At 40.0% G+C, this 17,122-nt stretch overlaps 2 protein-coding genes across 2 annotated transcripts in view; one reads left to right on the forward strand and one right to left on the reverse strand.

Moving 5' to 3' along the window:
• The window catches only part of PGM5 (phosphoglucomutase 5), a 67,338-nt gene extending 57,729 nt beyond the window's left edge, over nt 1-9,609 (forward strand). The window contains exon 11 of the mRNA XM_065744204.1: nt 8,082-9,609. Within this exon, the coding sequence (XP_065600276.1) occupies nt 8,082-8,171 (90 nt within the window). The 3' untranslated portion in view covers nt 8,172-9,609. The remainder of the gene's footprint in view (nt 1-8,081) is intronic.
• A 3,321-nt stretch (nt 9,610-12,930) lies between these two features.
• On the reverse strand, nt 12,931-15,265 carry TMEM252 (transmembrane protein 252). Its single transcript, XM_065744153.1, has 2 exons — nt 14,916-15,265; nt 12,931-13,939 (listed from the first exon to the last, which is right to left on the reverse strand). Exons 1-2 carry the CDS (start codon nt 15,263-15,265, stop codon nt 13,711-13,713), a joined length of 579 nt encoding a protein of 192 aa, XP_065600225.1. The 3' UTR covers nt 12,931-13,710.
• Between the last annotated feature and the right edge of the window lie 1,857 nt (nt 15,266-17,122).

A 17,122-nucleotide genomic window follows, 5' to 3' on the forward strand; every position in this document is an offset into this window, starting at 1 on the left:
CATTCATACCTTCATTCATTCAGTCCAGGCAACCGAGGAAGACACCACACCCTGAGAAAACTCATTTTTTGTTTAAATTACATATATTAGAAAGTCAAATGCCATAAAGACAGTATAATATACAGTATCAAGTATTGCCTTAAATTTGAAGAATATGTTGCCTTTATGCATTGGCCTTGATCCTGCCTGATCATTGTGGACCTGCTTGCCACTCCCTGGACCCAAATTGTGCATCGACCCCCATTTGACCTTGGACCTGCCTCACTGCCATGAGCTTGCCTTTTGATCTGGACTGTTGCTTGAATCTGGGTGCAGTTTCTGGATGTTTTATGCTTGCTTCTTTTGAGTATCATAGGGTGGGCCCTGGCTGGCAAGCCCCCTGTCCTGTCAACCATGTTACTGTTCCTGGCACTGGTAGAATAGAACAGGGAGAATAGCTTGGCACTGAGAGGAGAGCCAGCCAGCCCTCATTGCCTCTTGACAGTCTGTTTATTCTCTGATACTATCCTTCTGCTCTCCTCTCTGCCAGCCAGACTCTTCCATGGACTTCTTTCAGCTCTGCAGTATGGGTAACTAATGTAATGCTCAGTTCTGCTCTAGCTGCAGCTGTGTGTATCCCAGACCCTTGGGATAGCAGAATTTCTTTTGCAGCAGAAGTTGAAAGTTAGTTTTATGATTTCCTCCATTCAACACTTTGACCTCTGTTTACTGTGGACGGTTTTTTTTTTTGTGTGTGTGTGTGTGGAACTGTTGACTTTCAGAGGTGGGACTAGCAATTTTAGAACATATTTGTGTAATATGTCACAAAACAGGAAAAGCAGAGTGCTGGGAAAATTGTAGTTTGTCGAGAGATATATTCCTCATTTTTTTCCACTCAGTTTTTTTAATAGAACAGTATTTAAAAACTTAATAAATTTTGGGGCAGATTTAATGGGAATCATTCAGTTACAGCATCTCAGAGTTGCCTTGCAGTGCAAGCACAGTTGGAATTACGGATGTCTGAGTCTAAACAGTGTAGGAATTCCTTGTAAGGGAAAGACTTGCAGCTCTCTGAGAATTATCTCACATCATAGCCAGACTCCTTCCTAGGAAGATAAAAGTTTGAGAGCATGTTTCAGTGAAATCTAGCAGACACCTAAAACAATTTAAAATAAAACTTGTAGTTCCACCTCTCACATTATTTCTATTGAAACACTGTCATGTTGTGAAATAAATAAGAGAGGACTAAGTATATTTCATGGAAGAGTGGATAAGCATTTAGCTTGCAATGATTTAAAACTCTGGTTTTGAAGTGTCATGTATTTATGACTGCTATGCAAATGCAAATTTCTCCGTATAAGTGCTGTGAAATCCTTTTGAACCATGCATTGTTTTTTCATTAGATTTCAAACATAAATTTAATGAGTTTCTTTTTATGCTATTAAGCAACTGTTTATCAGACATTTAAAAGGGCATCAGCTTTTCCAGAAATGCTGCATACTAATTTCCTGCAGATACGGTCTGTTCATTTTCTTTGCTCTTCCTTAAAGTATCATAGAATCATATAATAATAGAATTTCTAAGATCAGAAAGACCTCTAAGATAATCCAGTCCAACTATCCAGCTATCATCAGTATTTCCTCACTAGACCATGTCCCTCAGTACCACATCTAAACATTTCTTGATCTCCACCTCCAGCGGGCAGCCCACTCCAGCACCGGACCACTCTTTTAGAGAAGAAATATTTTCCTAACAGTCCACCTGAACCTCCCATGGCATGACTTGAGGCCATGCCTTCTAGTCCTATTGCTAGTTATGCAAGAGAAAAGGCCAACCTCCTTTCAGATAGCAGTGGAGAGCAGTAAGATCTCCCCTGTGCCTCCTCTTCTCCAGACTCAGGAGTCCCTCAGCCACTCCTCCTAAGACTTGTGCTCCAGACCCCTCACCAGCATTCAGGTGGAAACAATTAGAGACCTGCTGTCATAAATCCTCAGGGCCAGATATGATCCACCTGAGGGTGTATATCCTATATTTATGATATACAAAGTCTATCACAAACCAGATGATAGTAATTTGATGATAAGATGCTCAACACTTAGTTCCTTCTGCTTACTGGACTACCTTCTTAAGTACCTTCTTTAGATTATTTACATTGACAGTTGGGAGTTGAATGCTTTTGCATTGCCCTGTTTCTGCCTGATGACAATACCGTTTAATTCTGCTTCTGTGGATAACTGTAACGATACGGTTTTCATTTTACTACAAGAAACAAGCAAATTAATCAAAACCTTCAAAAAAATGGATGAAGAAATTCTCAAAATGACAGAACAGGGATAGAAATCAAGCTTTGTGTTCCATCAGTCATTTTCAGGTTTGTGCTGATGTTCTGGGCTCTACCCACAGTCACTGCATTTAGAACCAGCTGTATCAACTGGATGACAATGGAGTAACAAGCCTTTTCAAACTGAAACCTCTGTGGAGTTTTTGTGTTTTGGCCCTGTGTGATTCTTTTTTGAGTCTTAATTTGTCTTGGTTCTCTTATCATCAGTCAATAATCTGTCAAGTTAAAGCACAAGTCTTTTCTTGTTATTTTTGTAAATTGATCTTCACTGATGCCCTTCAGATGCAAAGCGGCTTTCCACAGAATGTGGCTGAAACCATTCCCATATGAAGTAAAGTTGTTACTCTGAGTAGGGATGAAAACATCTATGTTCAGTAGAGCTGCACCATCCTGACTTTGTTTTTCTTTATAACTTTAAAAATAAGATGTTGGGAGTTTGGGAAGACTTCCCAAAAGAAAGAAGCCTCTTTTGTTAACCTTTTGTTAGTTCTTATTATGAAAGTGGGACTTGAATTCTGCCATAAAATCAACAAAGTGTTTGCATAACTTTTCAGACAACTCAAATCTTTACTTATTCAGCTAAGTGTAACAACAGTGTGTGTGAAATGTCAGAAGACTGTACTTAAAAAACTTATATACTTTTCTCTGTGTTTGTTCTCTTGAGTAAAGGCAAGGACCATACCTAACTTCCTTACATTTTATGTGAATTCTTGGATAGATGGATTTAGGAATTGGAACAGACTATAGTATTCCACTTCAAGTATAGAGTCTTGTCATGTTACAGCATTTCATTGTAGTTACATATATATTATTATAACGAGTCAGTTGTAGCATTGCTTCCTTGCCTTTGTTCTTCCTCCCCTGTGGCTCTTCCTCATTTGCTGTATCAGTCATTCACTAGTAGAGCAGTGATTGTTGCTTAAGAAGCTGGAGTGGATTACGAGCAATACTTGTCCAGGATACAATTTGAACAAAGACACATAACTTCTCAGTGTAATCAAGGATCAGCTACCTGGAGAGTGCTAGTTGTAGGACTTCCTTTCTTTTGATAGTCAACAGAAAACCTAACATACTTCCTTGTACTATGGGGGTTCCTCAGACTTATGCCCTTCAGTTTGTCACCATGGGCCACTGAAGTTAGTGGTGCTTCAGTGAGACTCTCTTCATACATCACTGTACTTCAGTTCTATGTATATATGCATGTATGTTACAGAAAAAGCTGATTTTCAGGTCTGTAATTGTTTCTTTTCCATCCTTAAACTTTCTGTAAATGTAGTCTTATAAGTGGAGAGAAGAAAGACTCATGAGGAACTTTTCTTCCGATTTGTATGTGGGCCAAACAGTAGCTATTAATGAATAGAAGGGTCTCTCAAATCTTACCATCTTTTTTTAGTAGCATCTTCATATAATTAATTGGTTAATACTTTCCACCTAGAACAAATAATGTATAGCCAACTGCTTGGCCAACAACATTAAAATCCAAGGGAAAGTAGTTAAACGTGCTAATAACTACAAGTCCAAAGCCGCAGGTCAGTGTGAATAGCAGTGGCTACTAACTGCTCTCTAGAGAGTTGAGAGAAATGGGCAGTAGCGCTTCATGATAACCTGGGACTTTAATGATATTTCCTCTTTTTCCATAAATAGTCCAGTTCTTCCTAATCAGGACTGCTTAATGATAAATGAATGTCATGTCCTATGCCAAGAACGTTATTGCTGTAAGCATTTTAAAATCACGGCATATAGTAGTTTTGCTGGTTCTCTGCAGGCTTAAACAAAGTATTAAAAACAATGCTCAGCTTTTTTCTAGAACTGGAACATTCCTTTTAAAAAGGGAGTGGCAAACTGTTGCCGCTTCTTATTGTTGGTGATGCACCTCATCACTTTATTATTGAGAAAGTTGTTTTTCTCGCTAGCTTGGAAGACATTCTTAAAAAATGATGTATTTGGCTGTGGCCATTCAAACAGGCATCCAACTAGCAATTTCAGGAAGTTTATTGCTTGTAACAAACAGTAAACTTCCATGTAAAGTCTCAGACCTTTATGCTTAGGAATAGATCTTTGTATAAATTTAATATAAATAATAGCTGTGCAAAATAAAAACACATGTTGAAAATCTAGAGATGATAAGTTGAATGAAGGGATTGTTTCTTTCTTATAAGCATGGCTTTGTGCAAAAGCAGGGAACTGGAATCAGTAACACGAAAGTCCTTTTCTTCAGTATCATCTAGTAGTGATAAAACTAAAAGTCTGTGGGATTTTGTGAAAGTACTGTTAACAACCTCTAACCACAAGTGCAGTTTATTTGTGTTATGGCTTCTCTGCTCTTTTTTGAAACACTGCATCTTGTAGCATGGGTCTTGCTGGATATCAATATATGGTTTGAACAGTTCATATTAAGTCTTGCCTTCACTACTTTAATTCATGAGTATTTCTTTGAAGGGATATGGAATAAGGAGATTTATATCTATTTAGCTGCACTATGGTATAATACAATATATGCATGGTACTCAAATAATTTGACTTCCAGGTCTGCCAAAAGCCTTACAATGGACAGCTTTCAAATCAGTTGGAATTAGAAGGAGTAGTTTGTTTTTTGTGTTATGTTGGAAAAATATATAATGTGGCAATCATTATGAAATATTTTATGAGTCAAAAAGATTAGTTAATTAAACATAAGTTTCATACTAGACTCTTTGTTATACTAGAAAAGAAAGGTATTTCCTAACACCACTCAGTTGTCATTTTCCCCTTTATTTTCCGCCCCTTGTACAGGTCATCTTCCACTGCTAGGGCAGAACAGCTAGCCTCCTGACTCTCACTGTCATTTTACTTGAGTTTGCAAGCAGTAGTTAGTAGCTAGAAGTAAATAGGTGGTAGAGATATTAATTCCCTTTTTTCCCTCAATAGATGTGTTGCATCATTTTGATTAAGTCAAGACCACCAGTGATGTAAACGTTACAGAGTCAGACAGATTGTTCCACAATTAAACAGGTTATCAGTATTGCTTAAGATCTTCTAGGACTGATGACTGTAGCATAAACTTTTTCAAAGACTTCTGCTTTTATGAAATGTGGGACCTGACAGTCATGTGTCCACTGGGCAGGCACACTGAGCTGAGCTGTATGTTTAGCCCTTGGTATATCAGCCCTATAGATGATCTAATATGGTGTTGTCTGCTTGTTTATTCAGGCAAGGTCACTCCTGTATCTTTAAAGCTTATCATAATTTATAAAGCAGTAATAACACCATCTAGCAAGTATAGCTTTTGCTGACTTCAGTCTACAAGGATGTTTTTCTCAAAGCTGCCTTGATGAAGGGGTAGAATTTTGGATTTGACTGCAGCTTTTAGAAAGGGAAAATGCAAAGATGGAAAACAATTGGCATATCTTCTGTCATGGCAGAGTTCCAAATATGAAACTGCAGTCTTTGACAACTTCATGCTGTCCTGAGTTGTTTTTCTCTCTTTAAATTGAAGGCATTAACAATTGGTCTAGGAAAGTAAATTGTGTTGAAATATGTACTATCCCAGGTCTGCTTAGAAATCTGTAGTGTTAAAATTTTAGAATAATAGTCGTCCAAAGGGTGATACTTGTTATTAGTAGATCGGGTGCCTACATGCCCAGATACTGTATGTAAGTCACACAAAGGCTTAGCTGACAGGTACTGCCCCTGCAGTACATTCTTTTAATGACTAATTCACATGGCTTTCTGTTACCTCTCCCTGTGGTCCCAAAATACGAGGATCAATTGAGTTAGTGCTTAGTGTTTTACAAATAATTATATGTACATAAATAACTGACCCTGAGTTTTGAGTGTTACACCTTCTTCATTCTCTTGGGTACATTTAAACCTAAGAGAGACCAAAATCATGCTGGTGAACTTCTTGCTGCTTGCAAGATGCAGATCAATACGTTAAGAGAAGGGAGAGCAAACGCAGGGACTAGTGTCCTGTTGATGTTAGCACCGTTTTCTGAGCTTTTTCTGATTTGTTGTTCCTGGATAAGTTCTGCAGATTTCTTTCCACTGATAAAACTGCTGGGACAACTTGTTTTTGAGACTTAGAATGGACTGAGAAATGTGGAAAATGAGTGTGTTTAAATTATGTAAAATTCACCTACATTTGGTTTGGCAAATCACAGCTGTTTTTCCTTGTTGCTCTGCTTTGCTCTTACCATTTTGAAAACAAAGCACTTTTTTAACATCTGCAAGATGAAGAATGTGTAGTTGAGGCAAACGAGAGGACAGAACTAAAATAAGCTTTTATATGTTGACAAGTATGATTGTAAGAAGCAGAATATTTTAATGGTAATTGGAACCATTTGGCTGAAGAACAGCAGCTAAAATATGTCTGCAAATGGGTATCACATGATTCTGTTTTCTTGTTTTTTTTTTTTTTTTTTGTCTTGTTTGAAGCACTGAGTAGTGCTTTGCTTGTTTTGATGATTTTTTTCCTGAGAGTACATTTGTTTAAGAAATGAGGGTCAAGTAAAGCTAGTTCAGTAGTTTTTTTGTTTGTTTGTTTTTTAATTTTCCTGTACTTTTTAGTATAAATTGGTCAGAGTGTTCTCATGGGAGTGACAGAGGAAGTTCGGGTATTTTGCTCATTTAGTTCTCCTTTATCCATGAAGTGGGATGGAAGGAATTATATGGCTCATATAAATTGGCACATTCTACTATTTACTTCAGCAAGTGAATCCATACTCCATATATTAATTTCCTCTAAGCAAATTTAACTTCAGTGGGTTTATTGTCTATATCAGTTATTTTCACTTGATCAGTATCTACAAATACTGAGTTTTTTGAACAGTGATGTGTGAGACAGCTTATGCTTGTACGTAATTTACTTTGCACATCAATCCATTCATTGCCGATGACATGCAAGATGACATGACTGTTCATGACTCTGCTTGCAGAGTTGGTTTGTCTCCTCACACTTTTTTTTTGACAATCTGACCATTCATACAGATAAAGCAAACACCACACAGTGTCAGAAATTGATATGTGACAAATGGATTTAAATAAAGAACTGGTTGCATTGTGCTTTTGAAAAGAAATCTGTAAAGTTAAGCTATTTAGACTCACTGTTTGATTTGATTTTTAAATGTGACAGATTTAAAGCTAGAATATAGTTTGAGACAAAAGGGTAACTTTTGACTCAGAAAATTTGAATATTAGTTTGTCAGTAAAATATGTTTATATATATAAGAAAATAAAGTTTTTTCCACAAAACTCATCTTCTGTCAGTTCTTTTTTCCATGTAATATAATTAACTGGGAGAAGATTCAGTTATTTCTTGAAAAATCATCTTTTACTTGGTTTTCATATAGTGCTATCTTAAATGTTACCTGCACCCACCAGTCTGAGCACTTTCATAAGTAGAGCTACTTAGTACAGTCAGTAGGCCAAAACTAGAGTTATTGTTGCTTTTCTTACTTCTATCCTACTTAGTAAATCACTCATCAGAATAGAAACAATTATACATGATGATTTCTAGATGTTTCATATGGCAGATTTGACAAGAACTGCTCTATTCCTGGTACACTGAGGCATTATTACTGTGGTATATTTACTGGTGTAGGTGTAGGTATAATCAGTGTGAGACTTCACAAAACTTGCTCGGCACACAACATCACATAAATGCATCAAGTTCTTAATGATTATTTAATTATTTACTACTATTATTTAAATGATGCTATTGAGGAATTTAGACGATTCTTTATATTTCTGCTTTATGTAATTCATTTCATTTCTTCCTTTTTAGGCTGTACTGAGTCCTCTTATAGCAATCGCACTGAAAATATCTCAGATCCATGAGCGGACAGGGAGAAAGGGACCCACTGTCATCACCTGAAGCTGCGGATTGTTAAACCAGGGCCAAAAGAGGAACAGCAAGGAAGAGACAGGACTTAGCTGAAATGTGTTAGCTGTTTGTGCCTTGTATGGTTTAAAAGCTTCTCTTGGGGATAGAGGGAGGTGGAATGAAAAATTCAATATCATATCAAGCATATTTGGTTACATTGATCTCTAAAGATAGTAGTGTACTGACTTACTTGTTTTGCCTGTAAGATCTTTATTTCAGATAACAATATAACCATAGAAAAAGGCCTTAATCCCTAAATGTTGCCAGCAATGTGACAGAAAAGACAAACTGCTTATTTTTTAATACTATGATAACAGTTGGGGAGATTTCACTTATGGAGAGAGGGGGAGGGGCTGCAAAACAAAGACATGTTTGGGCTCTGTGTCTCCTTATTGCTGGTTTACAGAGATGTGTACAGAACATGTCTGGGGCCTAAGGGCTCTGTGCTAAGCTTTGCAAAGTGTGCATTTTCTCATCTAACATCACCTCTCTCCCATGTCTCCTATTGCTCACAGACACATGCTGGCAGCAGTGCTGTATACACACTTGCACAGGCTCCCAAAGAATGTGTCATCCTATATTTTTTACTCCTGCTTTTAAGGTATATCAGTCCTACTTGTGCCTTTGCATTTTCTTCATTTTTGACTCTTTTGAGGCAGTTGTGCTATAGAAGCTGATTGTGTCCTTGCAGCGATATGTTTGGTATAGAATCTTGGATGTCTTTCACAATATTCCTCATGCCAGAAGATGATACTGGTGCTTGCTATGTCTGAAAGGCAGTCGCTTCAAGTTCAGCAATTTTGCATAAAGAAGTTATGACGGAAGTTTTTAAAGTCTTTGCAGTAGTCATGTTCCACGTACCACAAAGTGCATAGTGAAGAGGAAATGTAAACAAACACTAATGATTTACTTAGAAATGTATCATTCAGCAGCTGGACTCAGCTTTTGTTAGTTCTTTTCTTGGAGTGGATCATAAAATAAAGAGTTAGGGAGTGCCAGGAGTAAAGAGGTGACCTGGTATAAATTTGAGAAGAACATCTGGGGATATAGACATCAGCATTTTTCTGCTTGTGAAATGATACTGCAGTTCTAGCTACAGTACTGTGTTCTGCATAAGAATTCAAAGACTTTATGCATGTGACTTGTTTGAAAGCTTTGCTTCCTTGGGAACAGTGTGGTCACTTGTATGATTTGTTGAGGTGGCTTTGTGCCACCTGCCTCTTCGCAGTGTGTTTCATTTCATTGTGATTGTCACATTTAATGCAATTTATATAACATTGCAGCAGAAGAAATTGTTTTGATTTCTTTCAACACTTCTTTCAAAAAAATTCTGTAACACAGAGTACACAATAAAGAGAAATGCTGTATTTCTGTCTTTTTGGCAAGACACACTGCACTTTCAAGCATCCTAATAAAACTGCTTTTAATACAGTTACACTGTCTACTTCATTGACTGTAAACAGATGAGGCACTCACAGATGAGACCCCTCTGCTGCTGTTGCTGGATTCACAGTTTTATCAAGTCTGGAAATTATAAGGTTCCTGTATTGTTCAGCTGTGATTGTGCTAGCATTTACTTGGACAGTAATTTTCTTTCCTAAACATGGTATTTTTCTGTATCCATCAATGCAATGGATAAGAAATGAGAAAGAGGAGTGGAAAGAGAGAGATGAAGGAAATAATGGTACAAGAGAGCATAGTCTAAGACTGATGTAATTATATGCAGTATTAAAGGAAACTGTCTATAATCTCATCTGTTTATTGACAGTATGTTGAAGTAACTGTGCTGATGATCTAAAGTAAATAATAGTCTTTATTAGGGACAGTAACGCCTAATTTGGAGCAGTATGAAATGGTGACTGACGTAACTCAATTTAGAAGTTTACAAAAGCAGTTGAGACTGAATTATTGAAAACAATGAAGAGCATAATTCCCATGTGACTAGAAGCAGCAAATTTTCTCAAGGAGGGAGCATGATTTTTACTATACAGACTACTAACATCTGCTCTCCAGCATCACATGGTTTGAGCTAAATCATTAAATACAAGAGAATTACCTCCTAGCACAGTCAAACGATCGCTACATTTTCCCTTGGGAGCAGTGTCCTTCTAACAGAGTCAGTGGCAGCATGAGAAGCTCACTGTGTTCACAGACAGCTTGTATGGCAGCAGCACTCACAAGATTACAGGATCACATATCTTTGGGGCTGAAAAGGACAGTCCAGTCCATCAGGACAACAGTCAATCATAAAATCACAGAATTGTTTCAACTCGAAGGGGCCATTAAGAGTTATCTAGACTAATTCCCCTGCAATGAACAGGGACATCCACAGCTAGATCAGGAGCTCAAGAGTCCCATCCAGTTTGACCTTGAAAGTCTCCAGGGATGGGGCACCAACCACCTCTCTGGGCAGCTTGTTCCACTGCCTCAACACTTTTATTGGAAAAAACATTTTCCTAACATCCAATCTAAATCTCTTCTAGTTTGAAACCATTTTCCGATGTCCTATCACCACAGACCCTGCTAACGAGTCTGTTCCCTTCTCTCCTTTCATCCCTGTTCAGATACTAAAAGGCTGCTTTCAGGCCTCCCCAGAGCCTTCTCCAGGCTGAGCAGTCCCAGCTCTCAGCCTATCCTTGCAGGAGAGGTGTTCCATCCCTTGAACCATTTAAGTGGCCCTCCTCTAGATGTGCTCCAGCAGTTCTATGTCTCTCTTGTACTGAGGACTCCTCATCTGGACGCAGTACTCCATGTGAGGCCTCACCAGCGCAGAGTAGAGGGGCAAGCTCACCTCACTTGACCTGCTGGCCATGCTTCTTTTGGTACAGCCCACTATGTACTTGTCTACTGGCTGCAAGGGCACATTGCTGGCTGTCCAGTTGTGGGCTCCCTAGTTCAAGAAAGATTGAGAGCTACTGGAGAGAGTCCAGTTGAGGTCTACAGACATGATTAGGGACATGGAAAACCTCCCTTACGAGAAGCTGAGAGATCTTGGAATGTTCAGCCTAGGGAAGGGAAGACTTAGAGGAGATCTTATCAATGCTTACATATATCTAGAGGGTGGATGTCAAGTGGATGGGGCCAGGTTCTTTGGAGTAGTGCCCAGTGAACACAGGAAGTTCTATCTGAAATCAAGAAAGAACTTTACTTTGATTGTGATGGAGCGCTGGATCATGCTGCCCAGAGAGGTTGTAGAGTCTCTCCGGAGATATTCAAAACCCTCTTGAATTTCTTCCTGTCCAACCTAATATAGGGGACCTGCTTTAGCAGGGGTTGGACTAGGTGATCTTCAGAGGTCCCTTCAAGTCCCTACCCCTCCAATCACAGACTATGTGACATATTTCTTGTTATCTGAAATTATTCACTACGGCAGCCTGGAAGCAAATTTACTTATGTGATTTTGTGGAAGGAAGGAAGCAAGCATATAACATAGGAAGGATGAGTCCAAGCTTGTCCTCTGTCTAGTACTTTAAATATGGGTCCTATTTTGATTTCTCACAGCTCTTGAATGAAAGCAACTCTAAAAGCAACTGCTTTAGAGAGCTTGGAGAGGGACCTGAGAAGGTTCTTTTGCTAGTTCCTCTGAGGAGCTGCGTGCTTAACCAAGATTGTGTTTAGCAGTAAGGAAGTGTATTAATTACCAAGGTTTTATACTGTGTACTTTCCTTTAACCATGGGTATCTTGTATCGTATAAGCAAATACATGGCAATGGTTTTAAATACAAAATTTATTCACAAATTCATTAGTAAATTACCAAGTACTAGTGGTTCAAAATGAAACAATTAGCTTCGACAGTGTATATACTCAATTTCTACAAATATTACAAATTCCAGACAAAAGCTGGTGAATTAGTAGGTTTCCCAGGTCAGCTACGGTTATAAAACCACAAATGAAGACTTTCAGCCAAAACTCCATGTGAAACACAAGACATTTAAGACGGGTAATAGCACGAAGCTCCTTAAAATCATAGAATGCTTTGAACTGGAAGAAATATTACAGATCGTCAGGTTCCAAGCCTCCTGTCACAGGAAGGGTTGCCAGCTACGACATCAAGTACCAGCTCAGGATGCCCAGAGCCCCATCTAACCTGGCCTTGAACACCTCCAGAGACAAGACATCCTCAACTCTCTGGACAGCCTGTGGCAGGACTTAACCACCCTCTCAAAGAAAAGCTTCCCCAACATCTAATTTAAATCTTCCCCCCTTTAATTTAAAACCATCCCCCCTCGTCCTATCATTGTAAAACCTTAAGAAAAATTATAAAATTGATTTCCCTCCTGTTTACAATCTCCCTTTTAATACTGAAAAGCCATAACAAGGTGTACTCACCATTTTCTTTTATCCAGGGGCCTCACAAGGGCAGAGCAGAGTGGGGAAATCACCTCACTGTCCTTGCTAGCTGCCCCTCTCTGATATAACCCAGGATACCACTGGCCTTCTGGGCTGCAAATGCACACTGCTGGCTCATGTTTAGTTTTTCATCTACCAGAACCCCAAAGTCCTTCTCAAAAGGGCTGCTCTCAAGGACTTCTTCTCCCATCATTAGCATCCTTCTTACAGCATAATAGACTCTGATTGTCAGTGACATCAACTTTTCTAAGATACGTGATTTGTTTGAATATCAGGAGTATTTCTGTGGTATGGGAGGCAGAAAAGAAAATAGTATTTCTTTTGAAAATGAAAACATCTAATTAGGTTGTTCATTTACGGTCATTTCAAAGCCCACGACATTAAGCAGTGGGATTTTTTTTTTTCTATTTTTAGTACAAATCTTGATGGAGCAACACATTTGATTTTATAAGGCAAGTTTCTTGCTTGCATATTTCCTTACCTGACTGAAAATCTCAGACCACAGAGATTAAGTAGCAAAGCCCCTGCTGAACTTTTTGGTAGAATTAACATCAAGTGTTAAAGCTGTAGTAGTAGTGAAACTAGCAGGTGATTTCCCATTGATCTCTTTTTCCTCAGAGCTGTTTTACTATTACATTTCTTTCAGAAGGATCTGCAGTTACACTCAACGTTGTAGGGGACAGGCTGTCAGAGCAGCAATGCTTACACCCAGTGGGAGGGGTAGGGTCATCTCTTACCCACCCAGTAAGCATCAGCCTCCAGTGCATGCCTCCTTCAGGCTGCACAGTAACAGCAGGGTATATTTTTCAATGCATCCTACCTGAGGTCTCCTGAACATAGTGGACAGCTTGTTTGCTCTCTTCTAAGTCCCTTGGTAGTGGTACACAGAGGTGACTTATTCCCATGTGAATAAGCACTCTAATCACATTGGGTGGTATCTCCTTGAGCAAACGCTGCAGAACAGAGACCCTCCTTCTCTGATGTGCTGAGCACCTTTCTGCACACCCCCTCCAGCTCCACTCAGACATGAAAACAGACAGCGCTTTTCCTGGGTGGCTCTGCCCTGGGTGGTGCAGTACCAGGCAGAACTGACACGCATCCTTGCTGGCTGTCCTGTGCTCTGTCTGAGGTCCCTTATCTGCCCATCTGCTATCAGCAAACATTATCCTGGGTAGGTGTTCAAGCATCTGTCTCTGGCACTGGGTTTGAGACCTGGCCAAAAAGTTCATATGGGGGGGGCTGCTCTGGCTCGTTAGTCTCACTGACGGACTCTGTGCTGTTCTCACTGTACAGCAGTGGTGGAATGTTGATAACTTCTTGCTCTTTTGGTGCAGAAGCCACAGGTAGTGGGAAGGTCTGCTTCTCAGGGTCAGTGCTGTCTTCATAGGATGGGGGGTAGAAATCAGGCCTGAAAGAAAAACAGCAAAAGAAAATGAAGTGCATCATGGTGAAATGTAAATTCTCTCTGAGAGCTTGGTGAGGACCTATCTGCTCTGTTTCTGAAGTTTAGTTGAGGCTTATGCTGTACATGGAAACTCAGGCAAGGTTAGAGCTGTGCAATACGTAAGTGCAAGAGAACCGGCATAGCTGGGGTCATTACCTGTGTCTTTCTCCACAAGCTTTTTTTGATTAAAACATGAAATACAGAGACACAAGAGAGTTCCCATGTACAGCATGCAAACACACATGGATGTATTTCAGCGCTTGCAAGAGAGAAATCTGATTTGGAGAAAGGGAGGGATCACTGCCTGAAATAACTTATTTATTTAGTATTACAATAATCACTATTTTCCACAGTTTTAAATTAAGCATTTTGTGCTCCTGCTTATCTAACAAAAATTTTCTGAATGCAGAGTGTTTTCAGAGGACCCATTGCCAGTGTTTCTGGTGTGGTTTCCACAACAATCTGTGAAAAGTAATCCGTATCCAGTGACCTTGTAAAAAACTGTCAGGCCCAGCACCAATCAGTGTAGGAAACTCTCAGGGCACCAGACTTTGCTCCAAAATAGTGGGGACAATTATGCAAGAATATGTTAGCTAGGACCACGTAGGGAGCTGAAGCTCGCTGCATACCTCCTTGAGCAGAGTAGCTAGAATAGCGACGTGGGAGCACAGCCTGCAGGGCATAACCTGTGTGGTCCACTGCAGTAAAACCAGTGATGCTCTGTCAGGATCTCCATTGCTGCCAGTGCGCCTGTACCTGCTCCCTCTATGATCGGATTTGAAGCTTTCTGCACAATCTACCATGTTTTCAGGAATATACCTTACATGCTGTTTTGAATTGCTTTTGGCTCTTGTATCACAATTCTATTCTCACAGTATGTTTAAAACCAAGCATCTCTCTCTCCCCACCCCATTCACTGGCACAGTACTGTAGCACGTACCTGTCTATGGTGCTGACACGGAGCTCTGTGAGGCTGGGGTTTCTCATGAAGATGCTGCTGAGGCCCCCGTATTTCATGGCTTCATGGACTGTGCTCCAGATAATGCCGGTCACGAGGAGCAGGAGCCCCAGAGCTAACAGGCAATAAGCAACCGACCTGTTATTCCCGCATCTGCATGCAGAGGAACCTGTGTAGATGCAAAGGACTCCCAGACAAATAATGGAAAAACTGAGTAAGAGGACAGAAAGACGAATGAGGGAAAAAAATACTTTTTTCATTTTTCCCAGCAGACACAACACTAAGCTCCCATCTGTTGTTTGTTTGCTGCCTGTCTCAGCTGTGCATCTCATCTTTCTGCAACAGTGTTTTATACACTTCAGGATTGACTGGCCTTTGGACAATTAAGAGAAAGAGACAATTTTAAGATACTCATTAACTCTGCGAGATACTCACAATCTCTTTTGAGATTAATCTGTAATCTGAAACCTACTGATGGGAAGCAAACAAACTTCCTGCACCAGTTCATTGCCATTGTTACCTCTGGAGTTCTTACTGAACTGCTGTGAGCACCTCAGTGAACAGTGGCTTATACACTCTGTTGGTTTGTGAATGACATCTTCTGCATCGACCTGTCTAAACAAACAAACAAACAAACAAACAAAAACCAGCAAGAACAACAAAGGAACACAAAACACTGCTCAGATGCAGATAATGGCAGAGAGAGTGCCAGCTAACCTATGGCTGATATGATAAACCAAGTGAAGTAAGTCAATTGCTTCCTGCTCATCAGTGCCTCCTCAAAATTCCTTCAGGTTGTATTTCCTATCACCCACTTGTTTTTCCTGATAAGGGTATTCAGAACTCATTTCACACACAATTTCCTGAAACTCATGCTCACATGTGGTTACATTACTCTGTGTTCTCTGTTCAGTTATTCTGATGAGGAAATAACCATCTGCTGATTGATTACCCCATTGTCAGTCTCTGGAATGAGGATGTCACAGGTTATTATCTCAGGATCATTGTACACAGCAGCAATTCACAGAAGTGCTTGAATAAACTGAATCTCCAGGATGCCTTGGTTGAGAAAATCCAACATAAATGCTCCACTGAGGTGTCCTGAGCCTCTGATTATCTGTCCATATGTTTTCATATGATGCAACTGGGGAAGCAGGTGTTAACTACCTGCTTATCTCTATGGTGCTCCTCCATGTGGTTCTGGACTGTACCACAATGTGGGCAAAGGCCCTCAGCACCCACCCCAGGCAGGAGATGCTCCCAGGTTTGCCACCTGCAGACACCAGAAGGACATACGTTCACAGCTCACATCAGGCTTCTCATTGTACTGGGGCAGCATTTCAGTGTGTGTGGATACAAGGACACATTACACAAGTGTTTAACGAAAGGGTTCAGCACTGTGTGCTAGTTGCTAACCTATTTCCTACAAACAATAATAATAACAGCAAAGTTTACCCTAAAATTAGAAATAAGAATGCACCTTAGCCTAATTTCAGGTTAATTTTCCGGTCCTTATAGTATGAGAAACTCTTCCACGTGTGCCACTGAATTGCATGTTTCATAATGATCAGTAATATTTTATCTTAGTGGTACTGTAGCTTACAGTCAAGTTTGCCCAGTGTGAGCTCTCTTGTAACCAGTTTCCACCTTAGATAAATGAGCGGAGTGCTGTGTACTGGTGCTTTCATCATAGAATCATAGGATCATTTGAGTTGGAAGGGACCCTTAAAGGCCATCTAGTCCAGCTCCCTTGCAATGAATGGAGGCACCTACAGCTAGATCAGGTGCTCAGAGCCTCACTCAGCCTGACATTGGATGCCTCCAGGGACAGGGTATCCACCACCTCACTGGGCAACCTGTGCCAGAACCTCACTACCCTTGTAAAAAATGTCTTCCTTGTATTCAGTCTTCAGCACTGATCCCAGTACTGACTCGTGACAGCACCACTTATCACTGATTTCCATCCACATGCTGAGCCACTGACCACAACACTGTGGATACAATCTCACAACCAGTTTAATGGGTTTTAGCTCCCACAAGGGGCAGGCACACTGTACTACTGTCAGACACAGTAGAGGCATGGCTTTGGGTGTTACATAAGCAAATACAAATGGTAGCTGGAAGGGCAGTAAATCCATGTAAGGAATACTGTGTCCAGATCTGGGCTCCCCAGATCAAAAAGACAGGTA

This window comes from Cyrtonyx montezumae, unplaced genomic scaffold (genome assembly GCF_038088225.1).
Source record: "Cyrtonyx montezumae isolate F1298 unplaced genomic scaffold, pur_monq_1.0 scaffold_30, whole genome shotgun sequence".
Lineage (NCBI taxonomy): Eukaryota > Metazoa > Chordata > Aves > Galliformes > Odontophoridae > Cyrtonyx > Cyrtonyx montezumae.